This window comes from Oryctolagus cuniculus, chromosome 12 (genome assembly GCF_964237555.1).
Source record: "Oryctolagus cuniculus chromosome 12, mOryCun1.1, whole genome shotgun sequence".
NCBI classification, from domain to species: Eukaryota; Metazoa; Chordata; class Mammalia; order Lagomorpha; family Leporidae; genus Oryctolagus; species Oryctolagus cuniculus.
The window spans coordinates 88,190,738-88,210,433 of record NC_091443.1 but is presented as its reverse complement, the minus strand read 5'-3'; the positions used below and the strand labels follow the sequence as shown (position 1 = coordinate 88,210,433).

The following is a 19,696-nucleotide window of genomic DNA, read 5'->3' as shown; positions in this document are numbered from 1 at the left end:
CACTGGGCCAGGTGCTGCCAGCAGAGGGGGGAAGGGGCTTCACCAGATAGTACCAAATCTACTACATGGGGTGGCACCTGACTTGGAGGGTGTGACGGTCACAGAGGCTCCTTGGAGGATATGACACAGAGTTTGAGGTCAGCGGGGTGGACAGGTGCAAACAGCTTTGCAGAACTGGGGGGTGGAGCCTGGGGGAGACTGGCAGGTAGATGTTTGCTGCTGTCGCACTCAAGAAAACTCCACAGAATGGAATGCATGGCTCCTAATTCCTTGATGTCTCGCCTCTAAAGCCAGGTATGGTCCTCGCTAGCTGTGTGCCTTTCTCCTGCACCCCGATTTCTTACTTATAAATGAAGGAGCTGGTCTTGTAGACATGAGACCCTCTCTAAAGTCCTACCCACAATTTCTGGAACAGCTAAGAGTCCTGTTCCCAGGATGCCTCTGGTTCACCCAACGGCTTCTGACTCTCTGGTCCCTGCCCCTGCGGAGTCTGCACACTGGACGGGCAAACTATTCATCTCAGAAAAGCCCCGGGGGTTTCAGTCTCTGCCTGACTGGCCACCCAGTTCCTGAGTATGAATTGTACAAGGATGGGCATCATATGGCTTGTAGGCAGGCAGACGGAGGGGCCAGTCAGCTGTTTCTGCTCACACACAGGGCATTTCCTAAACAGAATCTCTCCAGAGTTTGGGGAGCCTTAGCAGCTGGGGTGATAAGGAAAAAAAATGTCACCAAGATGTCTAGACAAGGACAGTCCTCTTGAAGGTCAAGCAGAATTGGAAGCAATCTAGGGATGGATAGGGTTTCTGGCAAAGGGATTGGCTAGAGCCAAGGGGTAGGGTTGGGGGTGGGACTGGACACAGGAAGTCTTTTTTTTTTTTTTTTTTAAGGGAAAGGGTTTATTGGGGAACACCCTACAGACCGGAGTGAAGGGGCAGCGAAGGAAAAAGAAAGAGAATATAAGAGAGAAACAGAGAGGAGAGTAGCTAGCAAGGAGAGAAGATAGAGCAGAGAAGAGGAGAGCAGAGCCAAGAGACCAGAGGAGGAGGCTAGAGAGAGGAACCGAGAGAGGAGTCAAGAAAGCACATGTTCAGGAACAGGCCCTTTTAAAACTTTGCCTGAGGGTGGGCGGGGAAGCAGGAGCAGCGAATCCCATTAGGATGGGGGTGGAGCCTGGCTCAGGTAGCTGGGCCACTCGGCAACCTGGCTAAAACTTTGCCAGTTTCCTAACATTCCCCCCTTTTGTTTTTTATAAAGCAGGATTTGTATGGGGTTACATTAGTCCCAAAAGTCCGGGAGGGGTAGAGGGACGATGATCTGTCTTTAGAGCTACTTCCTGCTGACATGGGGCGATGATGTACTCTTCGCTGGTATGGGGTGATGTCTCAGGCCGCTGTCTCCTGGGTGGGGAGCGGAGTATAGCCCTGTAGCAGCATTTGGTTGACTGCCTGGTTGCTGAAGGCCTTTGTTTGTTCCATTATAACATGCTGTAGACACTTAGACACTGTAGTATAAAAGACAGGGTGAGAATAGTAACCAATGATCCTAAGAGTAGCATTAACCAGGTAATGAGAGGATTTTATAGAGGAGAGGAAATGGAGAGGTCTCTGGACCCTTTTGGGCACAGTTTGATGGATGTGGCTTAAACTGATTCCAGCTCAGACTGGGAAAAAAAGCCACTTAACTTTTACAGGTAGCGGGGTTTGTCTGTAGAGAAAATTTGAACAATCATACAAGTGGGGAAGAGGACCATTAGTACACACAGGTTGGGAGTAGAGCCACTGGTGGTAGAGTAGAGGCTATGGTTACAAAGGAATGAGGCCCAAGTGGGCTAGACAGGGTCTAGAACAAAGGACAGAATCATTAGAGGAGCTAAGAAAGGTGCTGTCTAAGCTACAAATAAGTTTTCTGATTGAGAGGCAAATAGAACCTGATGGAAGGGGCTTGATAATAATCAGGTGGGCTTTAGGCCCAGACCTATATCTCTTCACATAGGGTACATCCTAAGGGAGGTGTGAACCTCCTTGGGGAAGGCACCCTGTTGAGGAAGTCTTTTTTTTTTTTTAAGATTTATTTATTTATTTGAAAGTCAGAGTTACACAAAGAGAGGAGAGGCAGAGAGAGAGAGAGAGAGAGAGAGAGATGTCAGTCTTCTATCCACTGGTTCACTTCCCAATTGGCCACGACAGCCGGAGCGGGGCTCAATCTGAAGCCAGGAGCCAGGAGCTTCCTCTGGGTCTCCCATGCGGGTGCAGGGGCCCAAGCACTTGGGCCATCTTCCACTGCTTTCCCAGGCCATAGCAGAGAGCTGAATCGGAAGTGGGAGCAGCCGGGACTGGAAACAGCGCCCATATGGGATGCCAGCACTGCAGGCGGCGGCTTTACCCGCTGCGCCACAGTGCCGCCCCAGGAAGTCTTGATAACAAGTAGCAGTGGAGTCAGCTAGCTTCAGGAAGGACTGGATCCGGGAAGTGCAGAACCCACAGAACCCAGGCCATCACTTTCTCTGGCTGATTCTTGTATTCTCTCATCCTCACTGTGTTTTTGCTCTCTCAGTCTCGAATGTAACCTCACTCTGCATGCTCCACTTCTCAGACTGTCTCTCTGACTGTATTTCCGTTCTCTCTTACTAGGACCCTTGCTAGTTCATTATTCTCTCCCTCTCACTGGTGCTCTCTTCTCTTTGTAGGAATCCTTGGTTCCTCTTTGCAGGTCAGCTGACTCCACTTCTCGGAGCTCAGGAAGAAAATAGCTCCCCTACTTACATCCTTGCAAGCCTGTCTCGAAGCCTGAGTCTGATTGGCCCTATTTGAACTGGGGCTCCATCTGTAGTCCACTCAACTGTGGTCATGGTGGAGTTGAGGCATAACGGGATAGTCCTATTACACAGTCCTGGTTTCTGGGGAGATGAGGGCCATTCTAGGAGAAAAGAGTCCTCCTGAGTGAGGTGACACCCCAAGAGGTGAATACTTCCGGGGGACAGTGAGAAGATCACCGTGGGGTTACTGAGAGTTTAGGGTTTTCATTTCCAAACATGCAGGGATTAAAGTATATCAAACGCGATCTGTATGACACCTGCAGTTTGGAACCCGTTGAGTTTTATTTCATGACTTAGTACTTGGTTACTTTTTGTAATTTCCACTTGTGATGGGAAAAAAGAAAAGCATTTTGGGGACAGGTGTTTGGCACAGAAGTTGAGACTTTGCTTGGGAAGCCCACATCCCATTGGGATAGTTAGGTTCAAGGTGTTGCTCAGTTCCTGATTCCAACTCCCTACTAATGTGCACTCTGGGCCCAAGCTACCCTGTGGGAGATCTGTGCTGAGTCCCCGGCTCCCGCTTCACTTGGCCCACCTCTGGCTGTTATGGGCATTTGGGGAAGGAGCCAGTTGATGGGCACTCTCTCTATCTGCCTTTCAAATACATTTTAAAAAATTCCAGAAGTACATGGGAGGGGTTCAAGCTTCTTGGTACACAGACATGCACCACACTTGGTAGTCTATTTGCTTTGTTGGCTACAGCTCCCTCAGACATCAAGGAAAGGTTTTTACCCACTTAAGTCTCTGCAAAACAGGAAGTTCTCCACTCTACCAATTCAGCTCTGTTTCATATTTCATTTAGTCTCCAAATTAACTGATGCTTGGTAGTAACTCGTATACAAAGTGCTAGAAGATCATGTTTCCCATCCTGAATAATAGTTAATCAAAGTAAATGCATATCTGGTTCTTTTTTTAATAATTTATTTATTTGAAAGAGTTACACACAGAGAGAAGGAGAGGTAGAGAGAGAGAGAGTTCTTCCATCCTCTAGCTCACTCCCCAGATCGCTACAACAACTGGAGCTGGGCTGATCCGAAGCAGGAGCCAGGAGCTTCTTCCGGATCTCCCACAGGGGTGCGGGTGCAGGGGCCCAAGGATTTGGGCCATCTTCTACTGCTTTCCCAGGCCATAGCAGAGAGCTGGATCAGAAGAGGAGCAGCTGGGAAATGAACTGGTGCCCATATGGGATGCTGGCACCACAGGCAGCAGGCTTTACCTGCTAAGCCTCAGTGCCACCCCTGGAGTTATTTCTATGGTGTAAATTGTGATCATTGTTTAAGATGTTGAAGTATTTTTATACAGGGGTCAGCGCTGTGGCACAGGGTGGCGCAGTTTGGAATTGCATGTTGTGTAAAATTATTCTAGTCCATGAGTTTACAATATTGCAAACTGTATTATGTCATCTAGTCCATTGCTTAATTTGTGTATCATTTTTCCATGAATGTTTATATTGTGGTTACTATGTTAGCATAACAGTATTCCAGATAGCTTTGTGTTGGGTTGCGGGTTTTTTTGTTTTGTTTTGCTTTTGTTTTTTTGTTCTTTGCATAAAATATCTTACTTTATAATGACGGGATTGCTTTTTCTTTTCGATTTGTGGTTTTTGAAGTGAAATTTAATTTTTTTGTGCAAGTACTACTATATACCCATCTTGAGTGTCTTACTTGTATCAGATTCCATACCCTCATTTAATTCTTAATAAACTGTTCACTTGTTAAAAAAAATGGGGGTGCTGTTGTGCCACAGTGGGTTATGCACACCAGCATCAGAGTGCCAGTTTGAGTCCTGGCTGTTCCTAGCTGCTCTGCTTCCAATACAACTTCCTTCTATTGTACCTGGGAATGCAGGGGATTATGGCCCACGGCCTTGGGATCCTGTCAGCTATATAGGAAACCAGGATGGAGTTCCAAGCTCCTGGCTCTGGCCTGACCCAGAGCTGGTTGCTGTGGCCATTTGGGGAATGAACCAGCAGATGGAAGACTTCTTTCTCTCCACCTCTCTGCCTTTCAAGAGACCTTGGAAGAAGCTCTTGGCCCCTGGCTTTGGCCCGTCGTTGCAGCCATTTTGGGGAGTGAACCAGCAGATGGAAGACCTTTCTCTCTCTGATTCTACCTCTCTCTGTAACTCTGCCTTTCAAATAAAGATAATTTTGATGTGTTAAAATGAGTATTTAAAAAATCTGCGGGGCCGGTGCGTGGCTCACTTGGTTAATCCTCCACCTGCGGTGCCGGCATCCCATATGGGCACCGGGTCCTAGTCCCGGTTGCTCTTCTTCCAGTCCAGCTCTCTGCTGTGGCCTGGGAAGGCAGTGGAGGATGGCCCAAGTGCTTGGGCCCTGCACCCACATGGGAGACCAGGAGGAGGCACCTGGCTTTTGGCTTCGGATCGGTGCAGCGCGCCAGCAGTAACAGCCATTTGGGGGGTGAACCAATGGAAGGAAGATCTTTCTCTCTCTCTTTCTCTCTCTCTCACTGTCTAACTGCCTGTGAAAACAAACAAAAACGATTGAATAAAGGTGGAGGACTCACATTTCCTGAATCCAAAATTTACTATAAAGCATAGTAATCAAGATAAGTGGCACTGTCCTAAGGAGAGACAATTGAGCAAGAGAAGAAATAAATCCCACATTGTTATGGGGCCTCAGGACCTCATATACACATACCGTAACTATTCTAAAAACACTGAACCCACCTTCTGAGAAAAACAGCAGTTAGTATTATTATCACTAACAGAATCGCAGGCCTGTGGAAGCAAGGGGCGGGTCATGTTGAAGCCCAAATCAATCTCCCCATTCAGAAAGGGAATGAAAGGGAGTGGAACTGGGCAAAGAATATGACAGAACATGACAGGTGCAGAGGAAAAGAGTGGGGACCATCCTGTGGGCTTGCACCTTGAGAAATCCTGCCTTTACATTCACCAGATGATCAAAGACAGCTGCTGAAATGTCACGGGAGGCGTGTCATTTAACACAATAACGCAGCGTAAGGTAACTCCCAGGTCAGTGAGAGCCAGTCTGTGAAGGTCCCAGTTACAATGGTGGCTGCAGTCAGTCCTGTTCAGCTTTATCAGGGACCCTAGAAAGATGGTCCAGCAGATTTTTTTTTTAGTAGAAACAATTGTTATGAGGTTGCAAGTTACTATGCCACAGTCATGCAAATGCTGTCATGTGCTGTTAGCATGTTAGGCAGCGTTAGAAGCTTGCTGTTAAGCAAAAGGCGAGAAATCTTTCACTGTGCATGGTTTTAATATTTGCAGTCAAATGATTTTCATCAGGAGTGCTAAGGTCATTCAATGGGGAAAGAGGAGTCTTCTCACCAAATGGTAGAGTCAACTGGATAGCCACGTGTAAAAGAATAAAATGGGATGCTTACCTCACACTGGATACAAAAATTATCTCGGGGCTAGCACTTTGGTGCATTGGGTTAAGCCACTGTCTGCAGTGCTGGCTTCCCATATGGGTGCTGGTTGGAGTCCTGGCTGCTCTACTTCTGATTCAGCTCCTACTAATGTGCCTGGGAAAATAGCGGGTCCCCTCCATGTGAGAGACCTGGAAGAAGCTCCTGGGTCCTGGCTTTGGTCTGGCCCAACTGTGGCTGTTGTGGCCATTTGGGGAGTGAACCAGTGGATGGAAGATTCTCTCTCTCTCTCTCTCTCTTTCTCTCTCTGTAATTCCATCTTATAAATAAATAAATAAATAAGTCTATCTCTGCCTCTCCCTCTTTAACGTTCAAATAAATCATCTTAAAAAAAAATCCCAAATAAATCAAACACATACATGTTAAAGCTAAGACAGAGACCTCTCTCTCTCTGCCTCTGCCTCTCTGCAACTGTGCCTTTCAAATAAATAAATAAATCTTTAAAAAAAAAAGTGAAGACAATAAAATTCTTAGAATGAAACATATATATAATTCTTCATGACCTTGGATTAGACAATCATTTTTTAGACACCAAGGCATAAGCAACCAAAGAAAAATCAGACTTTATCAGAACTATAATTTTTTCTTGCTTCACAGTGTTCCGGGAGTGGAGAGTAGGAAGGCAAGGAGCAGGCACAGGCTCTTTAGAGCCTTAGGCGACAGGCTGAATGCAGCTCACAGAGACTTTAACAGTGAAGTTGATTATAGTAGAAATAAGTACACTTCTTAAGAGAGAAGCAGACTGAAAACCAATGCTCAGACAGGCTGAGACTCAAGGCCCCAGATATGAAAAATATTGTGTTTTTATAAGGCTGCGAAGACCCCTGGTGTAGAGATCCTCTGTTATCTATCTATACAGCTTCTAAGTGAGGGTTTTCAAGCTTGTAAATTATTTTTCTCTCAGCTTCCCCAACTAGTCCCCCTCCCCCTTTTTGGTCTCCTGCCTCAAGGTAGGTGCAGACAGAGACAGACTATGAAAGAGTTTTGGAATTTGCTTTTCTCAGCTTGATGAGTTAACCTTTAGCTGTCTCCTGCCTCAGTTGGACACTGTTTTTTAAAAAGGGAAAGGACTAACCCACAGCATGGGAATAAAATATTTGTAAATCAGGTACTGATAAGGGCATAGTATTCCGAATATATAGAGAACTCATAACTCAACAATAAAAAGACAATCCCTGTTTTAAAATAAGCAAAGGATTTAATAGATATTTTTTGAAACAAAATGTACCAACGATCAATGAGCACATGAAAAGACACCCAACATCACCAGCCATTAGGGAAGAGCAAATGGAAGCCACAGTAAAAAACCACTTCACCCTCACTAGGGTGACGCCACAAGACCAAAAACATCAGTGTTGGCAAGGATGTAGAGCAACTGGGACCCTCACGCATTGCTGTGTGAATTAGCGTGGAGCAGCTGCTCTGGGAGTTTCCTGAAGGTTAAACATAGAGCAGATTAAACACAGGCATCTCCCGCGGAGGCTGTGGTTAACACGACTGCTTTTAGCACCTCCCTCCCAGGAGTTACACAGCTGAAAAGCTGTGTTATCTACGCACCCACGCTGTCTCTGGTACCTGTGCCCTTAGAAAATACAACGCTAGGGCTGGCACTGTGGCGTAGTGGGTAAAGCCGACGTCTACTGTGCCAGCATCCGATATGGATGCTGGTTCGAGATCTGGCTGCTCCTCTTCCAATCCAGCTCTCTGCTATGGCCTGGGAAAGCAGTAGAAGATGGCCTGAGTCCTTGGGCCCCTGCACCCACGTGGGAGACCCGGAAGAAGCTCCTGGCTCTCGGCTTCGGATCAGCCCAGCTCTGGCTGTTGTGGCCATTTGGGGAGTAAACCAGCAGATGGAAGACCTCTTTCTCTCTCTCTCTCTCTTTCTCTCTCTCTTTCTCTGCTTCTGCCTTTCTGTAACTGTGCCCTTCAAATAAATAAATAAATATTTTTTTAGTTTATTTGAAAGTCAGAGTTACACAGAGAGAAGAGAGGCATTGAGAGAGAGAGAGAAAGAGAGAGAGAGCTAGCGAGCGCTGGCTGACATCTTCTACCCGCTTGTTCACTCCCCAGTTGGCTGCAATGGCAGGAGCTGATCTGATCCAAATCCAGGAGCCAGGAGCTTCCTCTGGGTCTTCTCATGCGGGTGCAGGGCTCCGAAGACCATCTTCTACTGCTTTCCCAGGCCAGCAGAGAGCTGGATTGGAAGTAGAGCAGCCAAGATTAGAACTGGCGCCCAAATGGGATGTCGGCCCTGCAGGTGGTGGCCTTACCTGCTACGACACAGCGCTGGCATGAAAATAAATAAATCTTAAAGAAAAAAAAAAAAAAAAGAAAATAGCAACACTATTGCCTGGCTCTAGCTTCAAGATGTAATACACCATCAGTCAGCAAGGCTGGCAGAGAAGATGGAGCTGTGTTGCTGTGGGGGTGTGTTCATAATTCATAGGTGGAGAGATGTTGCCCCGTATTTCCAGATCTGAGATCCCCAGCTCAAGGGCCTAGTGGCCAGGTTACATTGCAGGCAAGGCTACTACTTGCAAATGTACCCCGATGGAGCTCTTGATGGAACCAAGGATGACAGCACCAATTCCACAGTGTTTAACCTCATCCCCGTGGGACTGTGCATCGTTGCCATCCAGGGAGTGAAGACAGGGTTGTATATAGCCATGAATGGAGAATGTTACCTCTTACCCATCATGCTTTTCCTTTAGGTGTATAGAATTAAAATCAGCCGTAGTTAACAGTCACTGGTCACCAACATCCCCTGCAGATGAACCAAGCACCTCAGCTGAGGACTGCCCATCTGGGGACAGGGAAGACAAAGCTATAACCAAGCAAGATTCCAAATTCAACCAGTTATCTCAAAATGCCCTTTAAAAATGAAAATTCTTCCATTCTTTACCCCTTGGAGTGGGTCACTGACCTTAATAGCTATCTCGAATTTAATGATATTTAATGTCTGAGTATCCTAAGAACCTACGATACTACATACATAATTTTTGTGTACAAATAATACACCAAATTTTTATATATACACAGACCCATATTTAAAAAAAAAAAAAAAAAAAAGATGTGTTACACCAGTTAAGCTTCAAGAACCAGAACTGCTGGAATCCAAGGAGTCAAAGGGGGAAGCCATGGGGAGCTACTGCCATCTGCCGACCATCTGCCTGAACAGCAGGATGAAGGACGAGGGGGAGACCAGTGCCGAGGTCACACCAGCCCCAGGGGCAGGCCCAGAAAGATGGAAGATGGTGAGCACCTCCTTGTAGTCCCCTTGGCCTTGTCACAACACCAAGGTTTGGTAGAAAGTCCCTGAGGGAGGAAGTGTGGCCTCTGGGGGGAATTTAAAGAAGAGACCTTGAGAAATACGACCAGACGCTCTGTCCTGACAGTGGAACCATACCTTCTTCAATTCTGCAAATAAAATTAGCATCTCCTGGCTCCAACATTCTAGTAAGACAAATAGATCCCTGTGAGCCACTGTAAACTTTTATCAAAACTTTTAGGGGAGGGGGTTCAGTACATCTTAGCAAATGCAACAGCAATTCTTTTTTTTTTTTTTTTTTAAAGATTTACTGGGGCCAGCACTGTGGCATAGCGGGTAAAGCTGCCACCTGCGAAAACAGCATCCCATACAGGCACCGGTTTGTGTCCTGGCTGTTCTACTTCTGATCCAGCTCCTTGTTAATGGCCTGAGAAAAGCAGCAGATGACGGCCCAAGTGTTTGGGTCCTACCACCCATGTAGGAGATTGGATGAGGCTCCTGGCTCCTGGCTATAGCCTGACCCAGCCCTGGCTGCTGATGGAAGATATCACTCATTCTCTCTCTCTTTCTCTCTCTGACTCTTAAATAAATAAATATTTTTAAAACCCTCAGATTTCAAAATAAGTAAATATTTTAAAAAGAAGATATAATGATTCCCAACAGATTGATGGCTCTCTGAGAATCTGTACCAGAATTTCTGGTTAAGGAGAGGGTGAGATTTTTATTTTTATCAAAAGGCATCATGAACCAAAAAAGAAAATATGGTGAAACACAGTTTTAAAATCTAGAAACTTGGACTCTATTCTGTTTTGACTCACTCTGTGACCTGGTCATATCCCTAACTTTCATAGACAGGCCTGTTTTCTCATCTGAAAAACACAGTGCTTATATGGGATGACTCACAGACTCTCATCTGTAAAAATATTTGTCATGCAACTCCCTATGTTTACAATGCTGGAAGGTACAATCAAGTATAAAAGAGCTTTATATAAAATGAATGTATGGGAGCCAGTGCTGTGGCGTAGCTGGTAAAAGCCGCCTGTAGTGCCGGTATCCCATATGGGCGCCGGTTCAAGTCCTGGCTGCTCCACATCCAATCCAGCTCTCTGCTAATGGTCTGGGAAAGCAGTGGACGGCCCAAGTCCTTGGGCCCCACATGGGAGACCCAGAGGAAACTCCTGGCTCCTGGCTTTGGATCAATGCAGCTCCAGCTGTTGCAGCCAAATGGGGAATGAACCAGCAGATGGAAGACCTCTCTTTCTCTCTCTCTGCCTCTCCTTCTCTCTGTGTAACTCTTTCAAATAAATAAATAAATATTTTTTAAAAAAAGATTAAGAATCAGTTCCTTGAATGAAACTATTTGAGCTGGAAAATTTCTCTGGACTTTTTTTTTTTTAAGATACGGAAGTAGAATAGCCGGGTCTCAAACCAGCACCCATATGGGATGCTGGCACTTCAGGCCAGGGTGTTAACCCACTGCACCACAGTGCCAGCCCCTGAACTTTCTTTTTAAGCATTACTAACCTGTCAGATAAGCTACGTAGGCAGGTATTTGCCATTTCTTTCCTGATAGCAGGTCCATTTTACCACAGGGAGAATCTCCAATGCCCCCATGTTTCTGAATCCAGAACTTGAGAGGATGGCCTGACAGGAAGGGCCCAGGGATTATCTATGTAATGCGGAGCAGAAGGAAGGCCCTTGTGGGCCTCTGGGACTCTACCACTCTTTGTCCAGACCCCAAGCTCTGCTCCATCTCATGTGTACTTGGCCATGCCCTGGAGCAAGGGTATTGGTCCAATATGTGAATTTCAGGTCAAATAATGGACACTTGTAAAACAGAATGTGGGCCGGCGCCTCGGCTCACTAGGCTAATCCTCCGCCTTGAGGCACCGGCACACCGGGTTCTAGTCCCGGTCGGGGCGCCAGATTCTGTCCCGGTTGCCCCTCTTCCAGGCCAGCTCTCTGCTGTGGCCAGGGAGTGCAGTGGAGGATGGCCCAAGTGCTTGGGCCCTGCACCCCATAGGAGACCAGGAGAAGCACCTGGCTCCTGCCATCAGATCAGCGCGGTGCGCCGGTTGCAGCGCGCTGGCCACGGTGGCCATTGGAGGATGAACCCACGGCAAAGGAAGACCTTTCTCTCTGTCTCTCTCTCTCACTGTCCACTCTGCCTGTCAAAAAAAAAAAAATAAAATAAAAAAATAAAAAACAAAATGTGTTCCTTTGTCAAATAGCCAAGCCTTTCCTAAAGAACGATCCATAACATTTGAACCATTTCCAACACAGATGTTATTTAAACTTGATACCCATCCGTGTTCCAATACCACTCGGGAAGTCTTGCTATATCCCCCACAGTACAAGTGCTCCACCACTGTAAGGCTAACACTATAACACAGAGAGCACAGCGCAATGCCAGTGTCCCAGTCCATGCTTGGTGAGTGTCGACCCCAATTTTCCAAGTCTATTCTAACCCACAGAACCTGCTTTTAGATGAGATTGAATTGAAAATACCTAATTTGTGTTGCTGTTTATGATGAAACTCTGCCTCATGCCAAAGCTGCATGACCCTTGCTCACACGGCTGAGAAAGTTAACCTGAGCTGTGTACAGCTCCCTCCGGTTTGTACTTTGCAGGGCAAAGTCTACACTCTGCTAATCAGGCAACTCAGAGGAATTTCTTCCGGGACATGTATTGCGTTGCATTAACCAGTGGATAAATCTGTAGCATTCGTGTCATTACCTCTTTGTCAATTGTAATTTGTTCTGCTCATGGGTAAGATCTTATGAATACATCATCCTAGGTGTCTACCAAGAAAAAGTATCGTTCAAACACACACCTGTCTTCAAAGAACTCACAGTCCAGTTGGGAACACAAGGTGAAACCCACAAATCAACCCATAAATAACATCAAATGCTCAATTGTTCTTTTAATAATATAAGGAAATATTACACAATATAAGGATACTCCCACATATTCCTACCATACCACTGGCATATATTTTTATTTTACGTATTTTATGCTCTCCTCTTTCCTCACTAGAATGGATGCTCCATGAGAGCAGGGGCTTCTTTTTGCTCAGTGCTATTTCCCCCAGTAATCTGGCATATAACTGGTGTTCAGTAGATATTTGTTGAGCGCATGAATGAGAAGTCAAGTTCTTGGAATAGACAGAGAAAGGGAAGGCTTCCTGGAGTGTGCCCCAAGTTGAGCCACAAGTACACTTTATATAAAATACGCTTTATCTAAAATTAATGTATGGGAGCCAGCGTTGTGGCGTAGAGGGTAAAGCTGCCTGCAGTGCCAGCATCCCATATGGGCAGCGGTTCCAGTCCTGGCTGCTCCACTTCTGATCCAGCTCCCTGCTAATGGCCTGGGAAAGTAGTAGAAGATGGCCCAAGTCCTTGAGCCCCTGCACCCACATGGGAGACCCAGAGCTGTATTCAGCTTGCTTATATCAACCTAAAGATTCTAGCAAACAACTTCTTTATTTTGTGTAAGAAGAAGAAAATGTGAATATAATTGAAAAAGATGGGAGTGAGATGAAAATTAACATTGGCTGCTAGGGTGCCGTGATCCTCTTAGCTCATTTCTTTTTTTAATTTTTTTTAATTAATTTTTTTTTTTTTTGGACAGGTAGAGTGGATAGTGAGAGAGAGACAGAGAGGAAGGTCTTCCTTTTGCCGTTGGTTCACCCTCCAATGGCCGGCGCACTGCGGCCAGCACACCACGATGATCCGATGGCAGGAGCCAGGTGCTTCTCCTGGTCTCCCATGGGATGCAGGGCCCAAGCACTTGGGCCATCCTCCACTGCACTCCTGGGCCACAGCAGAGAGCTGGCCTGGACGAGGGGCAACCGGGACAGAATCCGGCGCCCCGACTGGGACTAGAACCCGGTGTGCCGGCGCCGCAAGGTGGAGGATTAGCCTAGTGAGCCGCGGCGCCGGCCTCTTAGCTCATTTCTAAAAGGAGAAGTCTGTCTTAGAATCAATGAATTTCATTGTCTTTAAATATGGAAACTATTTTCAAACAAAACCCAAGAAATGGAAGATAAAGGCAGAGCTGCTCTGGTTGACCACGGGAGGGGGGCTGGGGAGGCCCGTCTACTCTTTCTCTCACCCTAACTACAAAGCTATAGCTTCTCAGAGATCCAAAGAACATAATTTGAAAATATTGGATTGAGAGAACTTTTTTTAAATTGTTTTTTTAGCGGACAGCTGAGGAAGGCTCAGGTCTTGGTGAAGGAAGACCCTGGTTCTCTTCTGGTCTCTGCCACTTGAGGGAGTGCGAGGAGTCAGCTACCCAAGAAAGACAGACTGTGGCTTGGCCAAGGCCAGTCCTCCTCATGGCCGGGCCCAGGGAAGCAGGAAGCAGAAACCACAGCTCCCTGGTCGCAGACTGAGGAGAGCGAACTGGTCTCGACCCTGGCTCACCTCCCTTCTCCACTCAGAAGCTCAGGAGTCTCGCAAGTCCATCTGGCACTCTCTCAGGGGTTCAGAGTTGATTGGAATTTTAAACCAGATAAATACCCAGTCTGGCGCCAGTCCAAGTGGGAGAAGGGTCTGCCTGATTTGCCACCGTTGTCCACTGTGTGCAGCTGACCGGTCAGCTCCAGCTGGCCAGAGGAAAGCAGGCCCAGCGGAACAGGCTGTAATGAAGGGACTACTCACTACGGTGTGATCAGATCTAGGAGACCACTCACAAGGCAGCATGCGGATACTAGCAACAGCTGAAAACTTTATCACCACTCGGCCTGAAAGAGCGAGCAGAGCGAGCTGTCATGGCCCAGCTGCCGTTGCTTTGGGAACTGTGGGAAACAGCGCTTCCACGTTACAAGCGAAGAAACTAAGGTTAAGGGGAGGAAAAGGAACTAAGACGTGGAATCCCTGAGGATGGAACTGGCGGCCAAGTCACTATTAACACTCCCCCGGGAGCCAGCCGAGTCGCCCTTCCCGGCCACCCACCGAAAACCACGGGAAGAGCTTAACTACCGCACGCAGAAACTACAACTCCCGGCATGCATCTCTCCGCGTCTACCTCAAGCTTTTCAAAAGGAGCTTCCGGGAAAATAGCCTGTCGGGACCTGTAGTCGCTCCACCTGGGGCTTGCCGTAGGGCGCTCATTGGTGCCCGGGTCACCGCCCCCTCGCCCTCGCCTCACGTTGGGGTCTCACGCACGCACACGCGACGCGTGCCCCCCCCCCCGCCCTGAGCCTAAGACGCAGGCGCGCGCACGCTCCCCGGGCCCCGGTAGGCGGGGGGGTGGGGGGAGGAGGAGGGTAAGGGAGGAGGAATAGGTGTCTACTCTGGCGAGACCGCGTTGGAGCACGAAGTGCGCGAAGGTCTGGCCGCCAGGCGGGTGACCGCTGCACCGAGCCCAGGGCCGGCCAGGAGACTCAGCACCAAGTTAGCGCGCGCTGAGAGTAGGAGTCGGGCCGCTGAGCCCCGTAGGTCGGCCGGGCGCAAAGCCCCGGCCTAGGCCCCGCGGAGATGTCCAGCTGCGGCGCTTGTAGTTGCGGCGCGGCGGCCGCCCGGCTCATCACCTCCTCGCTCGCCTCCGCGCAGAGAGGTAACGAAGTAGTCCCACGCCAGAGCCCTTGGCCCCGGCAGACGGGTGGAGACCCCGGGGAGGGCACGCGGCCATCGCCCCCTGAGGGGTGTTGGGGGGCTGCAGGGCGCCTCGCCCGGCACCCCGCGCCTTTCCCGTGGGATGGGCTCCGGCCACCTCTGGAGCAGCTGGCTCGCAGGTGTGAATGAAGTACAGCCCCGTGCCGTGCGGCCTCGCACTCGGGGCTTGTGAATTTGGGGGGCCGCTTCGCAGAATCCCCGAAAGAGGCACAGATGCCCCTTTCCTTAAAGAAGGGTCCCCCCTGGGTCCCACCCAGGGGCGCCGCTGGCCGCGGCCCCTCTAGCGGAGCCCGGTCCCGTGCCGCCGGGGCTTGGCTGAGGGGCTGTCACTTGTGGGATCGCCCTGGGGCCTCGCAGCGTCCAGCTGGCCGGCCGCGCGTGGCACGAGGTGTCACGGCCATTATGCGGCCCCGACGCCGGGGCAGCCGCGGGGCTGGCCGTGGCCGGGCCCGGGGGAGCTCCGGCCGGGCTTGTTTTTGAAGCTCTTGGGTGTATGTCGACAGCTTGACATCGGAGACGTTTCTTCGCCGGCGTTGGCGCGTGTTTACCTTTCCTCTCTGTTTATCAGGAGCTGTAAGAGGGGCACTCCAGCCTGGGGGTTCCGGAAAAGGCCCCGTTTCCCTCTAACCCAGACCTGGAGTGTGGGGCTGGGAGGCTGGGTCCTGCCGGAATCACCAGCTTCTAGACAGATCGGGTTTGTTTCGCTTTCCCGGTTTATGACCCTTGAATAAATAAAGAAGAAAGCCTCGTTTTGCTAATTCTTGGGTTGATAGTGAACGCCTATCATCGACTGTATGTGTCTCCCAGACACTTTATGAGCGTTTAAGGATTAGGTAGAGTAAATGAATGTGGTTCTAACACATTGTTAAACTTCAGCACGTAGATGTGCCAGTTCCGGAACGCGATGACAGATCTTTTTAATCCATTTCTTTGATAGAGTTTGTCGAGGGCCTCCTAGGTGCCAGGCCCTGTTTCGGTGCTGGAGGGGCAATGGACAATAAACACTAACCGTGATGTTGAAGCCTAGTGGTGTAGACAGTGCTGTGTCTAGAGGTGGGGCAGTTCTGTGTGTGTATCTCCTTGGCAGGAAGGTCTTCTTGGAGAAAGTTCTTTCTAGCCATGAAACTATGTGGGGTTCATGGGTTAAGCAAATTTTTTTTCTTTTCAAACAACCACTGTTTTAAAATTTTAATATTTTTATCAACACACGTTAATGGCCTATTTAGCAATTATTACCTACTTCTATTTTAAGTCATAGGTTTGCCAATTTGCCAGAAGTTTTCAGGAATACAGAACCATTGCTTTTCCTGTGAAGAAGTAAACTAAGCTTTGACTATGAAACAATTTTCAATATCATTCTAGAATTATCTTCTTAGATGACAATGAAATAGCAAATTTTTGTACTCAGCACTTTCCCAAGCCATATTTATGTAAACATTTTCTATAATGAAAACTAGGTACATCAAGCCTACAAGAATATAAAGACATTTTCTTTTAGGGTCTAAAGAATGTTACAAGGGCTATTTTTAAGATTCTTGGAAAGAGGAAGAGAGGGAAAACAAAAAATCAGGATTGAAGTAGAGCTAAGGAATTCATCAAAATACATGTAATTTTTTTTTTTAAGATTTATTTATTTATTTGAAAGGCAGAGTTACAGAGAGAGATCTTCCATCCACTGGTTCATTCCCCAAATGGTGACAGTGGCCAGGACTGGTCAGGCTGAAGCCAAGAGCTTCTGGATCTCCCACGTGGGCACAGGGATGCGGATAGCTAGGCCATCGTCCACTGTTTGCCCAGGCACATTAGTAGGGAGCGGGGTGGGAAGTGGAAGCGTCAGGACTGCAACCAGTGCCCATATGGGAAGCCAGAGTCGCAGGTGGCAGATTTACCCACTATGCCACAACAGGCCCCAAATACATGTAATCTAACAAGAAGTTGTGGGGAAATTTCAAAGCTGCTCTGAAATACAGTGCTAGTTCCTATTTTTATGGGCTTGTCATGCTGCACTTTAAAATTTTAAGTGAGTATTTGAAAGTTATTTAGTAATTTGTCAAACTGATACTAGTTCTGTTTTCCTTCTGAGCAATATGTACCCAATTTATTGTATTTTTCCTCAGTGTTTTCTTTGGATATGAAACCTGTAGTAAAGTAGAAATTAAAAATGTCTTTTTTTCTACCCAAATTGCTACTGTTTATTTTGATGTTGTTTGATTTATTTGAGAGGCAGAGAGCAAGAGAGACAGAACTCCCATCCACTAGTTTACTCCCAAAATGCCTGAACACAGCAAAGCAGGGAACCAGGGTCTCAATCGGGTCCCCCAAGGGGCAGCAGGGACCCAGCTGCTTTAGCCATGACCTGGTGCCTCTCAGGGTACGTATCAGCAGGAAGCTTGTGTTCTGGAGCCAAGCTAGAACTCCAATCCAGGCACGTCAATACAGGATGTAGGTATCACAACCCGCAGTTGAACCAGCAGGCCAGTATACACCCAGGCTGTATATTTTTTAAAATAGAGCTTGAATTTATGAAGTCACTGCATTCTAAATTTGTACATCCAGAAACGCTCGATTCCATGTAAAAAAAATTCCAAATGACGATACTTGGTCTGAATTTGGCTGTAAGTTTTGGGGAGTTGCACTTAACTGCTTTATTTTCTCATTACCTTCAGTCAGTCCTTGCCTGTTCCAACAGTGTCCCCTCATAAAGGTATGAAGGAGACTGTACAGATGCTCAAACATGTTGGGACCGATGACTGTCGTAATACTGTATAATGTGCTCACCTCAACAACTTTCAGCTAGATTTAATATCTTTAAAAGATTTATTTGAAAGGCAGAGTGACAGAAATCATCATCTACTGGTTCACCGCCCAAAGGCCACAGCAGCCAGAAGCTGGGCCAGGCTGAAGCAAAGAGCCAGGAACTCCACCTGGGTTTCCAAGTACTTGGGCCATCATCTGCTGTTTTCTCAGCCACATTAGCCAGGAGCTGGTGTGGAAGCAGAGAAACTGGGAATCGAACCAGGGCTCCGAAATGGGGTACAAGCATTGCAGGCTGCAGCTTAACCTGCTGTGCCACAGGCCTGCCCCTTTAGTTACATTTTAATTCTTTCTCTCCCCCCTCATTTTTGTAGAAAAAGGAACATGCTTTCTGTTTGTTTGTTTGTTTGAAAGGCAGATTTACAGAGAGGAGAGGCAGAGAGAGTCTTCCATCCACTGGTTCATTCCCCAAATGGTCACAGAGGCCGGAGCTGTGCCGATCAGGAGCCAGGAAATTCTTCCGGATTTCCCAAGCAGGTTCAGGGCCCCAAGGACGTGGGCCATCCTCTACTGCTTTCCCAGGCCATAGCAGGGAGCTGGATCAGAAGTGGAGCAGCCGGGACACAAATCAGCACCCATATGGTATGCTGGCACTGTAGGTGTTGGCTTTACCTACTACACCACAGCGCCATTCCCCTCTCCCCCTCTCTTTGATAGTCAACTACAACATAAATTAAGTAAGGCAAAGTAAATAAACAATAAAGCATCTTTATTTGTAAAACATTTCTTAGCATTTCTCTTCCTGGCATGTTCATCTTTAAACAAACAGACTAGTCTTAGTGTAATCTCATCAAAAAATTTTTTTAAAGATTTATATATTTTAGGGCCAGCATTGTAGTGTGATGAGTAAAGCTGTGCACCAGCACCCCATATGGGCACCAGTTGAGTCCTGGCTGCTCCATTTCTGATCCAGCTTTCTGTTAATGTGCCTGGGAAAGCAGCCAAGGTGGCACAAGTGCCTGGACCCCTGCACTCGTGTTAGAGACCTGGAGGAAGCTCCTGGCTCCTACATTCAGCCCTGCCCTGGCTGTTGCAGCTATTTTGGGGAGTGAACCAGCAGATGAAAGATGCTTCTCTCTCTCCCTCCCTCCCTCCTTCCCTCCCTCCCCCGCCTTCCCCTCTCCCCCCCACCATTCCATCTGTAACTCTGCCTTTCAAATAATTAAATCTTAAAAATTATTTATTAAAATAGTAACAGCGAGAGAGGGAGAGACAGAGATCGTCCCTCTTCTGGTTTACTCCCCAAATGGCCAAAACTGGCTGAAGCCAGCACCCAGGAGTTTCTTCCAGGGTACACGGGCCCAAGCACTTGGGCCATCCTCCCCTGTTTTCCCAGGAACATTAGCAGGGAACTGAATCGGAAGTGGAGCAGCTGGAACTCAAACCAGTATCCATATAGGATACTAGTGTTACAGTTGGTGGCCCAACCTGCTATGCCACGGTGCTGGCCACTCATCAAACATTTTTAAACTTGAGGAAAGCCATCATTGGAATGATGTTACTTTTCTTTTTCTTAAGTATTCAGAATTCATGAAACCCATAAAATTAAATTTTAAGATTAATAAGAGCAGTAACTATCTAGTAAGTTGCTGGTATTTGTGAGTTTTTGTGATTTTTTTTTTTCTAATTTGTTAGAGGTCAAGACTTTAAGTGAGCATTTGACTTGAGTCGGCATTTCATCAGTTATCATTACAATAGATAATTTTAAATTTCTCCTTAGTTGTTTCATTCTGTTTCTGAAATACAGATTGGCCTATCT

The 19,696-nt window shown here is 47.5% G+C and overlaps 1 protein-coding gene across 2 annotated transcripts in view; it reads left to right on the top strand.

The window, feature by feature from the left end:
* The first annotated feature begins 14,649 nt into the window (after positions 1-14,649).
* Positions 14,650-19,696, top strand: part of CLPX (caseinolytic mitochondrial matrix peptidase chaperone subunit X) — a 46,662-nt gene continuing 41,615 nt past the window's right edge. The window contains exon 1 of one of the 2 annotated variants that reach the window (XM_002718000.5): positions 14,650-15,064. In XM_002718000.5, coding sequence (XP_002718046.1) covers positions 14,986-15,064 — 79 coding nt within the window. In that variant the 5' untranslated portion in view covers positions 14,650-14,985. Of the gene's footprint in view, positions 15,243-19,696 lie in introns of both variants that reach the window. The other variant, XM_070054384.1, reaches the window with a different exon arrangement.